This window comes from Alexandromys fortis, unplaced genomic scaffold (assembly GCF_014885135.2).
Source record: "Alexandromys fortis isolate MF-2015 unplaced genomic scaffold, M_Fortis_MF-2015_v1.1 scaffold_23, whole genome shotgun sequence".
In the NCBI taxonomy this organism is placed as follows: Eukaryota; Metazoa; Chordata; class Mammalia; order Rodentia; family Cricetidae; genus Alexandromys; species Alexandromys fortis.
In genome coordinates this window covers 1,511,219-1,531,180 of record NW_026067907.1, presented here as the reverse complement: position 1 = coordinate 1,531,180, position 19,962 = coordinate 1,511,219, and the positions used below count along the sequence as shown (strand labels likewise).

The window sequence follows — 19,962 nt, the reverse complement described above, 5'->3', positions numbered from 1 at the left end:
TGCCATCTTGCTGAAGACACAAACCATTCTATCAGTGTCTTCAAAATTCGTGACCAAACACTTTTAAGCTGTTATGTGTGAGGTTGATCAACTATGCAAGAGCAGCAGCTACAACACACATGACCATACATGTTGGACTTTTAGGGAGGAAGATGATGAAGAAGAGGCAGATTGGAAATTCAGTTCCCGATGGTCCTGCACCACCAGGTATGAGATGACAGCCTTGGCTACTTCATGCTCCATTGTTCAGATCCCACCATCTAAGCCATACGGGTGCTTTGGTAGGAGCCCAAGATCATACTGCTAGGTAGGTGTGCTTGTGACAGTTTTCCCAGGATACTTTCTGTCCTCACTAAGCCAGTCTAGCTGGTTATCCATACAAGGGTCCCATCCATGGTGACCTAGTTATGCCAACTTGCCATAGCCTAGAGTCATCTGAGAGGAATCCTCAGACTGAGGAATTGCTTAGATCAGATCAGCCCGTGGGCATGTCTGTGACATAACTATCTTGACTGTTAATTGACATCAGAGCTCGCAGTCCACTGTGGGCAGCAATATCCCTAGCCAGGTGGTGTCGAGCTGTATAAGAAGCCAGCTGAGCACGAGCCTGAGCAAGCCAGCAGACAACATTCCTCCATGGCTTCTGCTTGAAAATCCTGCTTGAGTTCCTGCCATGACTTCCTTCAATAATGGATTGCATCCTGGAAATAACAAGCCAGAGAAAACCTTTCCTCCCCTAAATTGCATTTGGTCTGAGAGCGTTTTATCACAGCCACAGAAAGTGTGAAACCAGGATGCACAGACCATCATCAAACTGCAAAACACCAGCATTTGAGTTTCCCTTGGGAGAACAGAAGACTGAATTCTCGGTTGTACTGTCTTTATCAGCTCCTGGTTGGTGAGCAGTCATCTCTGGAGGGCTTTGCCTTCAGGGAGGTTCTGTTGAGTAGATACAGGTAAACCGTACTCTGTTTTTTGAGAAGTCTGTGAGCCTCGCAATGGAATGTCTTCTCTTTTGGTTGGCCAAGAGCGTGAGAGTCAACCCTGTGGCCTGTCTTAGGAACAAAGTTGCTTCTGTGTGCTAAGCTAGCTCACAAACTCAATGATTCTTCACCCTGCTCTAGGTTTATATGGGATTTGCCAACTATTAATTTGCCACCTCTTATTGCATGAAATTCAGAAAGTATTTTGGAGCCTTTGGAGCATCAAGAACTGACCAAGAACAATGGGGAAGTGTGCCTTCTTCCCTGTAAATCAATAGACAGAGGTCCGTGCAAACAGCCGTGCTTCTAAGACAGCATCAAGCACTCGGCTGACTTAGTCTCTCATTCAGAAGACCTGACTGGAGAACTAAGACCTCACAATGAGCTTATGCAGATGTCCTCATTAGCGAGAGTGGGGCCACCTGCTCAATTATCTGTAATGATCAGCACCAGGAGCTAAGACACGAGGTCCCAGGTTCTTAGTCCTGATTTGAGGGTCTGATCCCCTAAAGGGCAAATCCTCAGAGAAACTCTCCCTCTCTCTCCTAAGGGAGAACCAAAATGGCTGAGGGTCCCCCTTTGGTTTTTTTTTTTTTTATATATAACTACTGTCCAATTTTCCCATTTTCAAAAGACAAGTGAGCTTGTGAGTAGCATGTACCTTTAAGTGTCTCACTTCTCTCTTAAAGTGACTCCTCCTCTGGATAGAAAAGCCATTGAAGTGGCATCATATGAGTTGACAGGCTTCTTTTATCTTTTCCTAAGGAGAAGACAGTTTCTACTACATTTCAACAATGAAGACATGGGATTCTAGAATTCTGTGATTCAAAAGCTGCCTTAAGGTCAGTTAGTTTGACTCTGGAACCATATGAGCTACACTAACTGGGCTCAGTGGGTTATCAAGAATAAGAGGAGCAGGAATGAGGAGGAAGAGGAGGAGAAGAAGGAGAAGAAGAAGGAGGGAGAAGACAAGGGAGACAAAGAAGAGACAAAGTTTGGAAGTGGCCATGTTGAGGGGAACATGAGCAGAGAATAAAAGGAAAGATGTGATCATATTTTGTTGAAACATGTATGAAACTCTTGAGGAAAAGAGGAAAATTATTTTAAAAAACGCTAGTTTGGTGGCTTAGAAATTATCTGAAGAATCAAAAGAACCCTATATGATTATACCTATAGATAAATAAACAGCTAGAGATATGTAGATTAGATCGATAAATGATAGATAGATAGATTTATTGATCATGATAGACAGACAGACAGAGACAGATAGAAAGGCAGAGAGACAGACAGACATGTTAGTCTCCTGTGAAACTCTCACATTTAAACTCAGTCAAGCCATTCTTCCTTTATTAAGGCAGGAATGACAGCAGGGGTACCTATGCTCTCTGACTTGTTTCCTGTCCCACATTCTCAGATAACCCTGAGACTTCTTCCAGAGGACTTGACATCAGCAAAAAAAAAAAAAAAAAAAAAAAAAAAAAAAAAAAAAAAAAAAAAAAAAAAAAAAAAAAAAAAAAAAAAAAAAAGATAAAAACTACCGGTCTCCAAATACAGAGAAGACAAGCCACACAGAGAAGAAAATATTTGCGAAGTCACGTCCAAGAAAGAACTATTGCCCAAAATAAGTAGAAAGCTGCTCAAACTCAACAATAAAATGTCAACTGATTTACAAAGAAAGGGGAAATCGTAACATGCATCTCACCAAAGAAGAAATACAGATAGCAACTGGGCATAAAAAAAAAAGATGTCTAGCCTCAGATGACTTTAGGAAATTAAAAATGAAAACAGTAATACGACCCGTCCCTTAGAATGGCTAACCTCTGGAATGTTGACACTAGAAAACGCCGAGAAGGAAGTGGGCAGCAGAGACATACACCCTTAGCTGATGGGGTGAACATGCTACTGCTCCTTTGGGAGGCATCTGGGAAGTTTCTAATAAACATGACAAACTCCCACCAAAGGATCCGGTAATCACACATTTTAGTGTTCGCAAAGGAAATAGACATTTAAACCCATACACAGTTTTTACACACACGTTTGTAGCTGCTTTATCCCCAATTATGAAAACCTGTACGCAATCAAGCTTTCTTTTGTTGGTGCACGGACAAACTGTGGGATATCCAGACACCGGGATATTATTCAGAGCTAACAATGAATGCATGAACTACCATGTCACGGGAAGACATTTAAGAACAGGATGCAACCAATATGAAGCAAGGGAAATCGATCTGAAAAGGTGATACACTGGGTTATTACAAAACAAGACACCCTGAACAATCAAAACTCTGGTGATATAACAGATCAGTAGGAAGCCAAAGGGTGGTGACGAGGAGCAGGATAGAAGAATTTCAGGGCAGTAAAACTACTCTATATAATATGAGAGTAGAAACACTTGCTAAAAACCGCACACTATAAAAACACCAATGTCCCCTACTGTCTTGGGGTGAAAATGATGCATCACTGAAGGCCTGTTGTCAAAAATGCACCACTGATAAAAGATGCTGATAGCGGGGAAGGTGGGGTGGGGGTGGGCAGAAGCACGTGGGAATTCTCTTTACCTGACACTCAGGTGTTTGTCTGTGAACCCAGTCTGTTCTAAACCGAAAAGTAGGGCACAGTTCACAGTTGCTATAGAGGAGGAAATGAGGAGAACTTGGAGGAGACTTAAGGGAGGTGGGATGGCAATGCCGAGTGAGAGGGACAGGGAGGCATGGGTAACACCAAGGATGCTTTAGAAATCCATAGGAAATTATGCTATTTCGTGGCTACTTAAAATTGCATGTAACATATGTCTATTCATATATATGAATATAGTTTTATATATGTACAACAACTGAGCACACATACATATACTAGTTTAAGCTATACAAACTGAGGTGACAAAGCTCTTTAACAAAAAAAAAAATCATAGACTATATAACAAAGATACCAGTGTCAGGTATGAAGCCTTCTTGTGAGGTGTTGTTCTGGGAAGTCCAAGAGACCCACATCCCCAAAGCAATAGAGCTATTGCTGTTGCCCTTGGTGCTGACACTTTCCACAAAAAGAAGGAATGGCCCTATTGCTGAAGACACCACAAATTTCAGTCATGGGATGTGAGGGAATCAGTCTGGATCTGATGATCTGAAAGTGTTCCCACTGAGGGCTAGCTTCCCTTACATTGACCAAGAACAATGCAAGCCACCAATGAAGCAAAACAATCAATAGTCCAAGCCAACAATAAAGCCAATGGCAAGGAATCCCAAAAGGCAGTGACATTCATATCTTGGGGACCACCAACATTAACTGAACTTACAGCTTACTCAGTAGGAGGGACTCCAAATGACTGGCACTATAAGGTTAGGCAGCTCCCTGTGTCTGGTGAGCCAGTGGATCTAGAGGACTACTGATGTTTCCTACGCCACTGTGATGTCTGTGTTCTAATCCCTTGTCCTGTCCTTATAGATAAGTGTTGGGCTCACCCCTTATCAACACGCTTCTTTTTACAGTAGACAGATATCATCATAGAAAACCAAAACAGGTCAAAATGCAGAGATGAACTGACCAGGGGGTGCTCGCCCCCAGTTAATATGTTTACAACACAGGGTCCCCCTGAACTTAAGGCTCCGGGAACATTGCAGAAGAATGGGAGAAAGATTATAAGAGCCAGATGAAAAGGACAGATGCTGAAAAAGTTTCTCAAGGAAAAGGCAAAATGAGGATACAAAGAGGAGAGGGTGAGTTCATCTGAAAGGAACTGGGAAAGGGGTGAGAATGAATTTGATCAAATCTGTTGCATAAAATTCTGTACAAATTAATAAAAATATTAAAGACATAAGTAAATTCTATTGAACAAGGAAGGTAATTTTGTGAATGCATATGTGTGTTTGTGTGTAGGTGTGTGTTCATGTGCATGTATGTGTAGGTATGCTTGTATGTGAAGCCAGAGGTGAACTTCAGAACGTTCTCAATCACTCACAACTTTAGGGCAAGAAACTATGACGAGTTCTCTCACTAAACCTACAGCTAGAGTTCCTGGCCACACGTCCCAGTGACCCTCTCGCCCCCATGTTCCCAGGGTTGGAAATATAAATACTCACACCTTGTATGTGGGTACTGGACATCATATTAGGGTCTTAAAGTCCTCTTTTTAGCATATTTTTATTGATTTTTATTTAGCTCTACATTTTTCTCTAGTCCCCTCCCTGCCTCTCCCCTCCCTTTCAACTCTCTTCCATGTCCCCATGCTCCCAATTTACTCAGGAGATCTTGTCTTTTTCTACTTCCCATGTAGATTAGATCCATGTATGTCCTTCTTAGGGTCCTCTTTGTTGTCTAGGTTTGCTGGGATTGTGATTTGTAGGCTGGTTTTCTTTGCTTTATGTGTAAAAACCACTGATGAGTTAGTACATATGATAATTGTCTTTCTGGGTCATTTCTCTCAAAATGATGTTTTCTAGCTCAGTTCATTTTCTTGCAAATTTCAAGATGTTGTTATTTTTTCTGCTGTGTAGTACTCCATTGTGTAAATGTACCACATTTTCCTTATCCATTCTTTGGTCGAGGGGCATTTAGGTTGTTTCCAGGTTCTGGCTATGACAAACAATGCTGCTATGAACATAGTTGAGCACATGTCCTTGTGGCACAGTTGAGAATCCTTTGGATATATACCTAAAAGTGTTATTTGTGGGTCTTGAGGAAGGTTGTTTTCTAATTTTCTGAGAAATAGCCACACTGATATCCAAAGGAGCTGTACCAGCTTGCATTCCCACCAGCAATGCAGGAGTGTTCCCTTTACCCCACAACCTCTCCAGCATAAGTTGTCATCAGTGTTTTTGATCTTGGCCATTCTTACAGGTGTAATATGGAATCTCAGAGTTGTTTTGATTTGCATTTTTCTGATGACTAAGGATGTTGAACATTTCCTTAAATGTCTTTCAGCCATTTTAGATTCCCCTGTTGAGAGTTCTCTGTTTAGGTCTGTACTCCACTTTTTATTGGATTACTTGTTCTTTTGATAACAAATTTCTTGAATTCTTCATATAATTTGGAGATCAGACTTCTGTCTGATGTGGGGTTGGTGAAATTCTTTTCCCATTCTGTAGGCTATTATTTTGATATTTTTTGCTTCTTTGTCAAAAATCAGGTGTTCATTGGTGTGTGGGTTAATATCCGGGTCTTCAATTTGGTTCCATTGGTCTTCCTGTCTGTTTTTATGTCAATACCAGGCTATTTTCAGAACTATAACTCTATAGTAGAGTTTGAAGTCAGGGATAGTGATGCCTCCAGAAGTTTTTTTTATCATACAGAATTGTTTTAGCTATCCTCGATTTTTTGCTTTTCCATATGAAGTTGATTACCATTCTTTCAAGGTTTGTGATATATTTTTCTGAGATTTTGATGGGTATTGCATTTTGAATCTGTAGATTGCTTTTGGTAAGATTGCCATTTTTACTATGTTAATTCTACCTCTCCAAGAGCATGGGAGATCTTTCTACTTTCTGGTGTCTTCTTCAATTTCTTTCTTTAAAGATTTAAAGTCCTTGTCATACAAGTCTTCCACTTGTTTAGTTAGAGTTACTTCAAGATATTTTATGCTATATGTGGCTATTGTGAAGGGTGATGTTTCTCTGATTTCTCTCTCAGCCCATTTATCATCTGTGTATACAGGAGGGCTACTGATTTCCTTGAGTTCATCTTGTATCCTGCTACATTACTGGAGGTGTTTACAAGTTGTTCTTTACCAACAGAACGATTTCCCCAGTCCCAGTACAGGCAAAAACTCAAGAAATATTTGCAAAGCACATTTTACTTGCTGGGAAACAAAGACTGTGAGAGTTGAAGCACGGGAGGCAGCCTACAAACACAAGGGCTGCGGGGCAGGGTGTTTCCATAATGGCAAATGTTCTCCCTTTGACTGAGTCACTCACCCTGCTGGTAAGTAATTGGCCCAGTCTGAACTAGAAGCCTCAGCTCTGGCTCAGGACTCAAATGCCACACAGAATTTCTAAGCTCTAAGGCTTGCAAGAAACTAGAAAGAGTTGCTGACAGACTTCCCTCCTTGGACATTTGAGATCACAGTAATTTTAATAGCAAAAAATATTAGGAGCAATTCTGCTCTTGAGAACATACCAGTGGATGGCATGGCAACAAGGAATTGATGTGAGTGGGCATCTTCTATGAGTCTCTTTTTGTTTCGTTTTGTTTTGTTTTTGGAACAGAGTCTCCCTATCATATAGCTCTGTCTGGCCTGAAACTCACTATGTAGACCAGGCTGGCCTTGAACTCACAGATATCTGCCTGTCTTTGCCTCTCACATGATAGTATTAAATGTGTGAGAGTGTGTGTGTGTGTGTGTGAGATCACCTCCTGGCTTCTGTGAGTCTCTCTAAGAAGAGACTTTTACCCTAAATGTTAATGATGGTTACTTCCTCTGGTGAAATTGTGATGGCTTCAGAGACTGTTTTTCTTGCTGTATTTTCCGTATTTTCCAAGTTCCAGCACTGGGTACCCGGTAAAGAATAAAAATGCTCTGAAAAGCAGAAAAAGTGCCTCTCATTCCTATAATTTCACAGACTGTGTCAACACCCGAGGTGTCGAGTGGGAAATACACCTGGCGAATGGGTCCTTCAAAGAACACAGAGATTGTCAAGGAGATAGTACTCATTACTTTTTTCATAATATTTCCATCGTCTCTAAGATGGTTCGTCTTTCTGAAACTCTCCAAGGCTGCGGTTTCTGCAGGAAATGAAGCTAACCAATTGCCATTGGAAATTTATCCAGTGGTTTCTCAGCTGGAAAGAATTCTGAGATGTCACCCATAATCTGAGCTGCACAGCTAATGACAGACGAGCTTCATAGTCTGACAGGATGTGGTTTCCCGAGCACATGCGGAGGGGAACCCCAGAAGGGCACACAGCAAGACAGCTTTTATAGAAGACCGTATGTGTTCTGCTTTCACAGGGCACAGACGCTCATCTAGTTCACTCATTCCCATTGCCATCCCAGCCAGAAGGACCAGTGCTCTGACTGTCACTATAGAAAGAATTTTGACATTCTGGGTGTCACTCACCGCAGTTGTCAACACTAATTCTAAAGAAAACAGTGATTTCCTCATGACACTCTGGCCTTCAGAGTCATGGCTACTTCTGTCTGCAGAGAACAGAGAGGCAGAGTCCACTTGATCCTTAGGGACTTGTTGATTTCAGGTAGGGCACAGTTTGAATCCTTTAACAGAAAAGGGTGAGCTGCATTTAAGGTGAGGTCATGTGTCAAACTGTTTCTTCCAAGCTCATTGATGACCAGGAAATGGAATGTTCATCTGATGTGGGAGTGTCATATATCAATCTGTTGATTTCATTGGTTAAGCAATAAAGGAACTCCTTGGCCCTGATAGGTTAAAAGATAGATGGGAGGAGGAAACAGAATAGGATGCTGGGCAGAAAAGGAAGTGAGGTCAGACTCTGCTCTGCTCCCAGAGAGACGCCATGCTCAGCTCTGCCGGATAGACACGATAGCTCTGCGCTCTGAGGCAGACGCATGAAGCTCCCCAGGATGGACGTAGGTTAGAATCTTCCCGGTAAGCGCACCTTGGGGTGCTTACACACATCATTAGAAATGGGCTAGTCCAGGTGCGAGAATTAGCCTGTAAGGGCTAGAGTTCATGGGCCAAGCAGTGTTTCAATGAATACAGTTTGTGTGTTATTATTTCGGGCATAAGCTAGCCAAGCGGCCGGGGTGTTGGGGACGCAGCCCCGCCGCTCCTATTTCAACATTCATCCCAGGAAGTCCCAGATCCAAGAGTTAGCAACATCACTGGATGTCTGGTTCTCTAACTCCAAAGAGTAATTTAAAATGATGTGCTTGTAGGTTTTCAGTTACTTGCCTTGCTCTGTGAAAATAATGTCTTTTTTCTTTGTCTAATTGATTTTTATTGAGCTCTACATTTTTCTCTGCTCCCCTCCCTGCCTTTCCCCTCCCTCTCAACCCTCTCCCAAGATCCCTATGCTTCCAATTTACTCAGGAGATCTTGTCTTTTTCTACTTCCCATGTAGATTAGATCTCAGGGTCCTCATTGTTGTCTAAATTCTCTGGGATTGTGATTTGTGGGCTGGTTTTCTTTGCTTTATGTTTAAAAACCACTTATGAGTGAGAACATATGATAATTGTCTTTCTGTGTCTGGGTTACCTCACTCAAAATGATGTTTTCTAGCTCCATCCATAAATAATGCTTTTTAAAAAATCAGTATAGCTCAGTAAAAACAGTAATTAAAAAAAAAAAAACAAGAAAAAAAGCTATATAAAAAAAAACTAGTGGTAGAATGTAAGGCCTGAGAGAGCCTGCCACGTAAACATGCTGACTGCTTACAAGGGTGGTTCACTGACATGGTGTCTGTGCACAACACAAAACTAGACGGCACCTGCATGCAACATCAAGTTCAGTTCGGAGTAAAGGTAGCTTGCAAAGGAGGTGTTCATATGATAGCATATGCAGAATCCTAGACTGTGGGTGTTCAGAGTACCAGCAGGGGCTAGCAGCTCTCTATTCCTTCTGGCAACTTTCTCCTGCCTCATGGTCCGCAAAGCACAATAGCATATGGCTATGGGAGTCCTTTCTCAGTGATTGGTGAGGGGCAATCTAATGGCATTCATCGAGTAGGAGGCAATTTGTGTCAAGGCTTTACAAATGGCCACGACCTCCTTCTCTCAGCAAATGCACTTCTACTAAAATGTGCACACCAAAAATTAAATTGGGCAGAAGATCACTAAACATATAAAATAAGCATCACTTATAATATCAATAAAAGAAAAATGACTTTTAATTGTTCAAAAAGTGAAATGCGTTAAATACATCCTGAACAAGTACATGCGATTTTTAAGCCTACTTTGGAAAAAATACTCGTGAATAACTGTGATTAAAAGATGTAAACATAAACACAGTTCTAGCTTTCAAGTCGTGTATGACACTTCAATGCTGGGCCACACTGTATACATGGGACTACCGTGGAACTAAACATTTCTGATCGCTTAGTGACAGCACCGCCATCTACTCCAGTGTTGGGGTGCAATGAATTCCTCTCATGTTCATGCTGGTGTGGCTGTGGTCAGACTTGAGCACAGCCCTCTGCAGAAAAGTGCAGAACACACAGTTATGTACACTATATCATATTCATTCAAGACAGCGAAAAGGGAATCTGTTTCTGAGTCAGTGTCTATTAGAGTGTTGTTTTTAATTGGTGTTTTAGAAGGTACTTCTTCTATTTACAAAAGAAAAATGTTGACTAAAATCACACTCTGTTGTGCCACTAGCAGCCTGGGACATCTCATGGTCATCATCTCTTAAGTCAATCAAGAGACCACTCGAGGCAATGGGCCTATAGCTTTGAGTCCTGCATAGGAGTACTTTGGGGTATGCACGCAACACTGAAATCACCTAGGGAAGGATTTCGCAGGGGAAGCCATGTCTATAAATGACACAAGACCATCTGTGAAAATACTCACCTAAACTACAGGAGGAAAAGATTCTCTTATCCAACACCAGGCGTTAGTTTCACTTGGTATTATTCTCAATGCTAAATTGCATTAACAGTAACCCTACCACGTGAGCAGATGAAAATGTCTGCTACATGCTTAACAAACAGTTAAGCAGCTTGTCTAAAATGGCACAACTAAGAAGTGGGAGGAAGGAGCTTGGAACTCGGGTCTGCAGTCCCTTGCTCTTAGCTCTTTCACGATTCCATGGTATGATGCTTTGAGACATCAACATAGCTGGTAACCTTCAGGGTAATTTTATATTCTTCTGTAAATTTTATGGTCGTTAATTATCTAAAAGTTTGTTATCTCAAAGTTATATTTTAAAAGAATCATTTTCCTGCTGCATCCGCCAGTTTCATCAAATCATGAGGCCCATGAGGTGGGAACCATGTACAAAGGAGCCACAAGACCCAGGGTAGCCATTGCTGTCCCTAAAGAAAGAGACCAGAAAGTAAAAAGGAGCACACAGTTCAAACAAAGGCCCACACCCAGCAGGGTAGACATCAGACCTAAAGGTTTCGTGCCCAGCATCTGGGTGCTACTGTGGTGCCCCAAGGTCTTAGGTACCTAGAACCATGTAGGTCACAAGCCACATGACAACTCTTTCAGGTTGACTTGTTACAACCCTTGTAGCTTTTCCAAGGTGACTGTTGCACATTGCTACAGTTCTACCTCTCTGGGGCTCTTGGTGAAGCCACACGACTAAGACCCACTATCAGTTACTTAACCAGGGACATCAAACAGCAGCTGAGACCTACAGTATGTTTCTGCCTGGCCTCACTGGCTTTCCTTTGAAGTCTTGGTGGAAATTGCCATGACCTCATAACTCAACACACCTGAAAACCTACCACAACATATCTGCCTCCAGGATCTGCTGCTGGTGTCACAGGCCATGCCTAGACCATGAGCCATAGCAGTCACGGTCATGATGGCATTATCAGAAAAGATATCAGGGTATACAATCCCCAAGTCATGCAGGCAATCAAGCCATGGCCACTGCCCAAGGGTTAAGCCTCTAAAATGAATGTGCTCTTGTGGTTGGATTTCTGAGCCTCTCTCAGCACCTCTTTGCATCCCCTGATGGGCTAGCACAGTCCCATATAACCCCCACACAGCTCTGTCATGAGTGGTAGGCTGTATGCATATTAATCATCTTCTTCTCTTTGCACTTTCCCTAGCCAGGCTAAGAAGTTTTCAGTTATTTCTACTTTACTTGATTTTGTTTCTAGTTCTCACTACAAACTACAGTGGTATTCAATACAGAAACAGGTTTTGCTGACTATACACACATATGGACTGGGGCTAGAGATATGGTTTAGAGCAAGTTAAGAGCAAGTGCCACTCTTACAGAGGACCTGAGATTGGTCCCCAGCACCCATGCCAGACAGTTTGTAACAGCCTATAACTCCGGATTGATGAGATCTGACACCCCCTTCAGGCCTCCATGGGTACTACACTCACATGCATAAACCTACACACACACACACACACACACACACACACGTATGCACACACACGCAGTGCCCATTCACGCACATGCACATACAATCAAAAATAAAACAATCTGCTCCATCATTTTTTAACTTTGGCCTTCATTACAGCCTTAGGGCTTAGGCATTATGTATTGAAGTTCTTTTAATAGTATAACAATGAGGTTAGCCGTTTCTCTTACATGATCTTCCCAACTGTCTATTCTTGTAGTTGGAATTCTTCCTAAGACAGCCCATAGTGCCCCCCTTACAGTAGATAAGACCCTCTCCACTTGTTTTTCCAAGTTCTCCCCAAGCTCTACTCCTGGCCCTGACCCAAAGCTGCTCCCATACTTTCAGTAGCTACTTGTTAACAGACCTATTTGTTGGAACCAAATATCTGCAAGTCTGTCGGTCTGTGATTTTGTTGCTAACAGCGTACCATGGTCTGGGTAAACTACAACCCAAAAGGTCCGTTATGGCTCAGAGCTCTGGTCCGAGGGTTGGGGGTTATAGATAATGAGGTCTTCATGCTGGCAGGACCCAAAGTAGTGCAAAGCATCACATAGCAAGAGATATGAAGTGTGTGGACCTGTGTGGATACTCCCATCCTTGTCTTTCCTTTTTATAAAGCCACCAGCCAGTTATAGCGGTGCCATCCTAATGGCCTTATCTAAGCCCAGACACCTTTCCAAAGCTTCATCTGTGCACACCATAGTCAAGTTAACACACCCTCCTCTTATTATCTCCTAATGGGCTTAAATATTAACACGTCATCTGCAAACCCAGAACTCTCTGTGTTTTCCTTTGTAGGCTGCAGGCACTTACACCAATGTGACCATTATTTTTGATTGTCAACTTGATTCATTTGGAATAGTCATGGAAGTATAGCTCTAGGTGTATCTATAAGGATGTTTCCAAAAAAAAAAAATGTTTCGCTGAAGACAGTAGAGCTTCCGTGAGTCTGAGTAGTGCCATCTCATAGGCTGAGGTCTGGAAGTGAATTTAAAGGGCCAGCAAGCTGAGCACCGTATCCATTCATCAATGCTTCCTGACTGCGGCAGCGATGTGACCTGCTTCCTCATGCTACTGGTGTTACGTCTTCCTGTCACAATGGGCTGTGCCCTTAAACTGTGAAGCAAAATAAATCCCAACTTCCTTCTGCCAAGTATCTATCAAAATAGTGAGAAAAGTAACCCATACAGTTGGCCCTCCCACGTCTCAGAAGCTCCAAGAGATCTCTGTGACAGTATACACTATGTGAGCTACCAATCCCAGTCTTGTACATAGTCTACTCGCAAAAGCACGTTCAACGCATGAATGGATCCTTCACTGAAAATGGCAGGGATTCTGCAGCCTCCAGTGTTCCGTCAGTGGTTTACTTTATAATAATGGCTACTGTTATTTCTTCTGTTGAAAAGAACAAAGCCGTTTCCTTTATAAAGACACAATGGAAGGTGCTTGTATTCGGAGGCTGTGGAAAACACGCACTAGCGTTCGCCTGTGTTTACAGGCAAGGAGCAGGGCAACATCCCTTACAGACATTCTTTCAGCAGCCATGACAGTTGTGAGGCTTTGGGCTCTCTAGGTACGAGTGGACCCATTAGAGTTAGGCAAAGAGCTTATCAGGGGTCTCCACCCTTCAAGTAAACAGCCAAGTCCATTTTCTGAATTGAGACTGTTCCAAAGACAGAGGGCAGGTCACAGCCCACTTGTGGGAAACCATATCACCCAAGAACTCTGAGGTTGAATCAGAAACTGTCACAATAGAAAGGCTTCAAAAGTTGAGAGGACTTGGCTGCCTGCAGAATTCAGTCAGAGGGACCGACAGTGAACCACTTGGCAACCATGAAGGGCCATTCATCTCAAAATAATGACAGTAAGCAGACTCTGTGGTGAGCATGCTCGGCATCACAAAAAAGTCAAGAGATAATAGAATCTTTTCTGATGCGAGAGCACCGGCATCCTGGCGATGTGTCCATGTGCTATTTCCCAGGCCCGTTCTTGTCAGGAACTTTTGACTGCGGAGAGTTAATGAATCCTTGACGTTTAAAAGTCAATATGGGTTTTTTTTAATGTTCTTTTATCTAATCATAGAGCCTCTCTAAATCATTGTTTTATTTCTAAACTTGAAAATCTAAATGCTTCCGAGTGGCTGTCTAATCTAATAACACAGAGTACAAATAATCCAGAACGGGGTGACGGGGGTGGGGGCCTCTCTGAGATGGAAACTTTATTATAACTCATCATGAATTAAATGTTTCTCTAACAAGAATGCGGCTGCTCATGAGGGCAGCAAAGGCCAACAGGATTGCATCAGCTTCGCCTCATCTTTCCATCAGGCACCATGAAAACAGGACATGCATATTAGCACAGCAGAGCCAGGCAACAGAAGACAGCTGCTATGCTTTTAAAATGTATGTGTGACATGCATGCTCTTCTTTCACTTTGCCTTGCATCCCTAAATGAATACCAAAGCTACACAGTTTAGCGGCTTTTGTCATTTGGTTTCTCGAACTCTTTTCTCCCTTGGACTTTCAGTGGTCTGTCCGTTTTATTAGTTCTTATTCCTTTTTAGGATTTCTTCCATTGAAAGACAAGTGTCAGTGGAAGTTGAGTTTGGGGCGAATAGGCAATCAAGAGTGTCAAGTTTCAACAGCAGGAGATACTCCAGGAGCAACCAGAAAGCCTGCTGGTGGTGATGGACTGAGGCTTCTGGGTAGCCGGAACTGGCCTGTGGGTCATGGAGTAAGACAAACAGGAGAGAGAGTGCTGGAAGCAGGAACTAGAGGAACTATCTGGGATCTGCTGGATAAGCTGGCAGAGACTGAGATGAGATGACAGTGAGACAGGTTCTCTAGAAAACAATATACAGAACTGTAGGGTGTATGTGTGTGGGGGAGCGCGCACGCCTGTGCATGTGTGTGCGGGTAAAAGGTGGCTCCAAAAATTAGTCATTATGATAGATATAATTGATAAGTTGAATTGAAGGCTTAACTGCACATACATGACTTTCCAAGGCTGGTAAAGCACTCACTGACCGGTTAGCAACCTGCCCAGGAGTTTTTGGAAGGGGTGTGAGGCTAAGAAGAGACAGATTAAGTGCCCTGCAGGGATCCTGCAGTTTTGTCTCTGTGGTCTGTCAACACAAGGTCAAACCCATAAGATCAAGGTCATCCTGCGTCAATTAAGCCTTACTATTTACAAAGTCTCCAGGTAGCTGCTACAGTCCCTGCTACTATTAGCCTCGCATCTCTCCACTTTTTGGGGAGCCTACCTGGGGGATTTCGAACTGAAACATTTCATTATAAAAGTCGGAGATCCATTCAGCTGAATCCAGGTTCTCACTCTTACAACGAGAGTTTTCATGGCACACGGCCTTCTGTGCTCTGCTAACTGTATCCTCCATGTCTACGTCATTGTCCCCTGTCCTCAGTAACTCAGGGAAGGCATGTACTTCCGAGTGAAAGGAAGAGCCTAGAAAGATGACAATTCTCCAGGCCGGGCCCCTGCAATGTTCAGCAAACAAGCATCTATTAAGGGGTTACACGAGCCAATGTCTGTTGACAATACGTGGCCCCAAGACCACGAGAAACACAAAATGAACAGCAAACCATTCTTATGGAAATTGGGAAATACACATATAAAGAAAGAGAATGATTCTGCTTAAAGAGACAAAACCCACACAAAATCAGAACATTCATTTGGGCATGTTTGACACGAAGACCTCGGCAAGACTGTTGTAAATACAGAATTACTAAAGAAATGGGTGAGAACTTTTAGGAAAGAAATAAAATTGGGCAGCTATCGAAGGGCTAGATCATGCATTACCTATAAGCCAAACAGTCCAGAGAAGGTGGACTCGCTATGGAGCTGGAACTGGAGGCAGTGGGATTGTCTGAATGATCATGAAAGGGAGCTGACATCACACTGGACAGAAGGAGGTGTGCAGCCAGGTGCAGCAGGTGCTTCTCAGCCTCCTCCCGTGGCTAGCATGCCCTCCCTTCCTCTCACTTCCACTCCTCTGCAGGCTCCTGCCCTGAGTTTGTCTGTCCTCTTCCTACTTGCCCTCCTCTTGGACTCTATCCAGTTAGTTCTCAGAAAGCTTTGAAGCTGGCACCGACTTTCGCTAAGGCCTGTCTGCATTAGCCAAGACCACATCTCTCCTTCGATGCGGGATCAGTGATTGTTCTGTGGATGATCCTGAGCTTTTGCAAGCAAGTAAATCATTCCAATTAACACAGGATTTGTCTCCTCCTAAACAGTGGCGAGGAGGTCTTCTGTGGGAATTTTAGCCTCTGGAGACCCTCTTGCGGCTTCTAGAAAGACATTCTAAACAGGCCCTCAAAACAGTCCTTCACTTCTCCCGATTCTGCCTCCAAACCAAGGCCACTGTGAACAAACTCTCAGAACGGAGTAACAGAGAATCGGCACAAGACTTGAGCTGCCTCCCTCCCAACCCCCGAGGCTTAGCCAGAGATGGGCAGCCATCTTCTACCCAGGTTCCCTGAGTCACAGCCTGTGTGGCCTTTGTCAGAGGTTCCTGGAGTCACAATCTCATGAGAAGTCAAGAGTTGTCCCAGTTCAAAGCTGTGAGTTGGTTAAGGTTTTAGAAACATCTGGAACTCCTAGAGTTGTAATCGTGTGTGGAGTGTGGGGTGGAGGGAGGGTGCTGGGGCGGTAATTGACAGCAGTAACCATCTGTGGCAGACTTCTTTTTTTTTCCACTCTGAAAAGGCTTCCCAGTACTGGCCCATTGTGTCTCAGAGTCTCGTCGTCTTTGGCTCCGCTTTTCCAGGAACAATAGCAGACACGAGGAACTGTGCAAGGCACGGGCCCGTCTTTCTAGAACACTGCTCACTTTGTGGTGAGAAGAGCGGATTTGCCGGTCTGGGCTGGGCAGCTGCGTCTGCCTTGTTACAGCTCTCCTGAGCCAGCAGTACTGACCTTGATGGCAAAGGCAAGCAGCTACCCATCATCTCACAAAACGCTAACCGTCCACTCTGCAGTAGACACAGCCTTTTATTTCCCAAACAGTGTCCCGCCCCTTTAAGAGCAAGCATGTATACAGACTGAGATGGAGGGTAGGAAAAAAAGTCAGGGGGCGAAGGCTTGACCAATCACAAAGATTGAGCTGGGACCCCAATTCTGGAGTAGGAAATACAGGATGAGGCTCCGGGTCAGTCTTACAAAGGATTTCTGGTGAGACCTTAACATTTTATTCCATTGGGTTATAAAAATTCAGAGCCCACAAATCTAGTGTTTCATCTTTAATTTTTGCAATAATATGAAACATGCATCAGTACCACCGTTCTCCGTCCCCAAGATGGAGCAGAAACAACAGAACTGTAGGAAAAGTCACGTATGTGTGTGGGAAACCGTTCTTTTTAGGACCACAGGTATCCACTGGGCTTATTCTACAACTTAACTTCCTGTCTCTGGGGTATTCTTTTCCGATTAGAGTAGGAGTACAAACAAACAGAAAAGAAGTTCCCAACACTTGTCAGGCATGCTGTCTCTGAAGTTAGCAGATTGCCCACATGCGGGCTGTCCGCACGTGCCAGCCCTCCACTGAAGAAGGAGCCGGATCGGGACCTGGCGCCGTGCAGGCGAGTGGCTCTCCTCCCAGAACAGTCATCCAATAAAGAGCCATTGTGGGATCTGGACCCTTCAACGCGCAGGACAAGCGGCTCAAATGAGAAAGCACAATGCTCGTGAGTGGGACTAGGAACTTGAATGCAGCGTAATCACTTTCCGAGTGGTCATCGCGCCGTATTATGTTTTCCATGGAACTTCGCTCCCCAATTCAGTCCTTGCCTAGAGTAATAGTCCCAATTTCCGTTTCTCGGTTGATAAGTGAAGATGATTGCCGTGATAACTATTAAGGAATATGGGTGCCTAGCGCTGATGGGGAACCCAAGTAGAAAATTGTGGGGGGGGGGAGGAGATGGGGAGGGTTTGGGGTCATGAGAATGAGACAGCCTTGGGGATGGAGAACTGATTCACTCTGGGTACGATCATTCGGTGGCTCCACTTGAGAAATCTGAGACCAGGCATGGTGTGAGGAACTAAACGAAGTCACAGGCTTGAGAACAGATGTGATTTCTATGAGAGGGTGACACTGAGATACAACAAATGGAGCTGCGGGACAGATGGCCCTGGATAAGGGCATCTACACGGCATTCGGAGGGGCTGAAAGGGTAAGAGTGCCAGTTCAGGCTGAGCCACAGTTTCTATCTGAGTGACCTGCGGTGACACCCATGTCTAACTGCCAACCTCAGAGAAAAGAAGAAAGAAAGAAAAGGGAAAAGAAGGGGGAGGGAAGGAAAGTGGAGGGACGGGAAGGAAGGAAAAGAGGAGGAAAGAAACAGAGCAGATAAATACAAGTGCAGTGGCTCCTAGCTTGGTTTCCTCAGCTGAGGGCTGTGTAGGGATGAGAGCCCAGGACTCGGAACCATTCCACCTGAATGAAGGACCCTTTCAGAAGCCTTGTCTGTAGCCCTCCGTGGTCCTCCAGCTGAGGACGGTTCTATCTATTTTATTTTTCTAAAACTTTAAGCCAAGTGTACCTTTAATCAGTTTTAACCAGAAACATGTTCTGCTTCCAATAACTCTTTCTTTATATCTTGATGACATCATTTTTCTTATTGGTGCTAGGTACTGAACCCAGGGCCTTGAGCCTGCTAAGCACACCCTCCACAGTTGAGCTGTGCTTCCAGGACCTGCGTCATAACTTGAAAGGATCGCTCCTTGGTCTGGCTCCATTTTAGCATGTAAAACTATCTACAGACACACAAACATTTTTTCACATACCATATTTGATCAACATGGTTCTGTGTCTCTAATTAGAATGATGACAGGTTATTTCAAATACATGTCATTTCTTTCAATGTCTAACATTATACTTTATATGGAGTAAATTGGCTCTAGTTAAAAAGAAAATTACAAGTAAACAGTTCTCCCAGAAACCCACCATCAAATTCTTTCAGGTTAGCGACTCACCAGAATTAAGCAAAATGATAGATTTGAGGCACACAAACTCCTCTCCCTGCAGGTTCATCATGCGGAAGCGAGTGGACGCAGCCAGCAGCATGTCAAAGATCTCCACCATGCCCTCCACACATTTACCCTGGTTCCTACAAAAAAAAAAAGGTTAAAAAGCGTTAAGGTACAGAAAACCATGCACAAGATGTCAGGTTCACATCCATAAAACTCTCCCAGCCTCCAAATTGTAGTGAACATCGGCAACCCACTTTTTTTCACCGAATGTGAGCATCCATTTAAATTTGAGAAGGCAAGAGAGAAAAATGTTCTTAATCAATAAAACCTTAAAATTATTACAAGAGTTCTGATGTCCAACGGCCAAATCTGTTGTGTTAAATGTGGACTTCTCTTGGCTTATGGGTAATCAAAGATACTTATGGTCTGGGTGTGATGATGAAGCTGCTACTACATTTTAGACATTGCACATATGATAAAGACGAGGAAAGATCCTGCATCCTAAGATGCTTATGGGTTTTCAATCATATGCAGTGTCCTCCATCCATTTTGGGATGCTGTTTGGGACCAAGAAAACCAAAGCAGCTATAGACTGTGTCACTGATGCTACATGGAATGGCACGTGAAGGCTGGTTTAGTCAGTGGCATTCAACTTTGCCCTAAGAGATGCAGGACTAATTCAGGAAAAGAGACTGCATGATTGGAAGAGAGACATGCCTTACCATGGACTTGAGGAGGACAGAGGGAATAAATTTGTAAGAGTTGGGAACTGTTGGTCAACTCCATGTAATCTATGTCACTCAGGGTAAGGCAGGATTTTATCTTGTACTATAGACTCAGCTTCAAGAATTAGTGTTAGCCAGCAATCTCACTGAAATCAGGAACAAGACAAGGTTGTCCACTCTCTCCATTTCTATTCAATACAGTTTTTGAGGTCCTAGCTAGAGCAATAAGATACCAAAAGAAGATCAAAGGGATAAGAAGAAGTCAGATGATAT

At 43.4% G+C, this 19,962-nt stretch overlaps 1 protein-coding gene across 9 annotated transcripts in view; it reads right to left on the bottom strand.

Annotated features, from left to right (window-relative positions):
• Esr1 (estrogen receptor 1) overlaps nucleotides 1–19,962 on the bottom strand; it is a 343,514-nt gene that overhangs the window by 21,043 nt on the left and 302,509 nt on the right. For all 9 annotated transcript variants that reach the window (XM_050135642.1, XM_050135643.1, XM_050135645.1 and 6 more), the window contains one exon: nucleotides 18,968–19,101. In XM_050135642.1, the coding sequence (XP_049991599.1) occupies nucleotides 18,968–19,101 (134 nt within the window). The remainder of the gene's footprint in view (nucleotides 1–18,967; nucleotides 19,102–19,962) is intronic.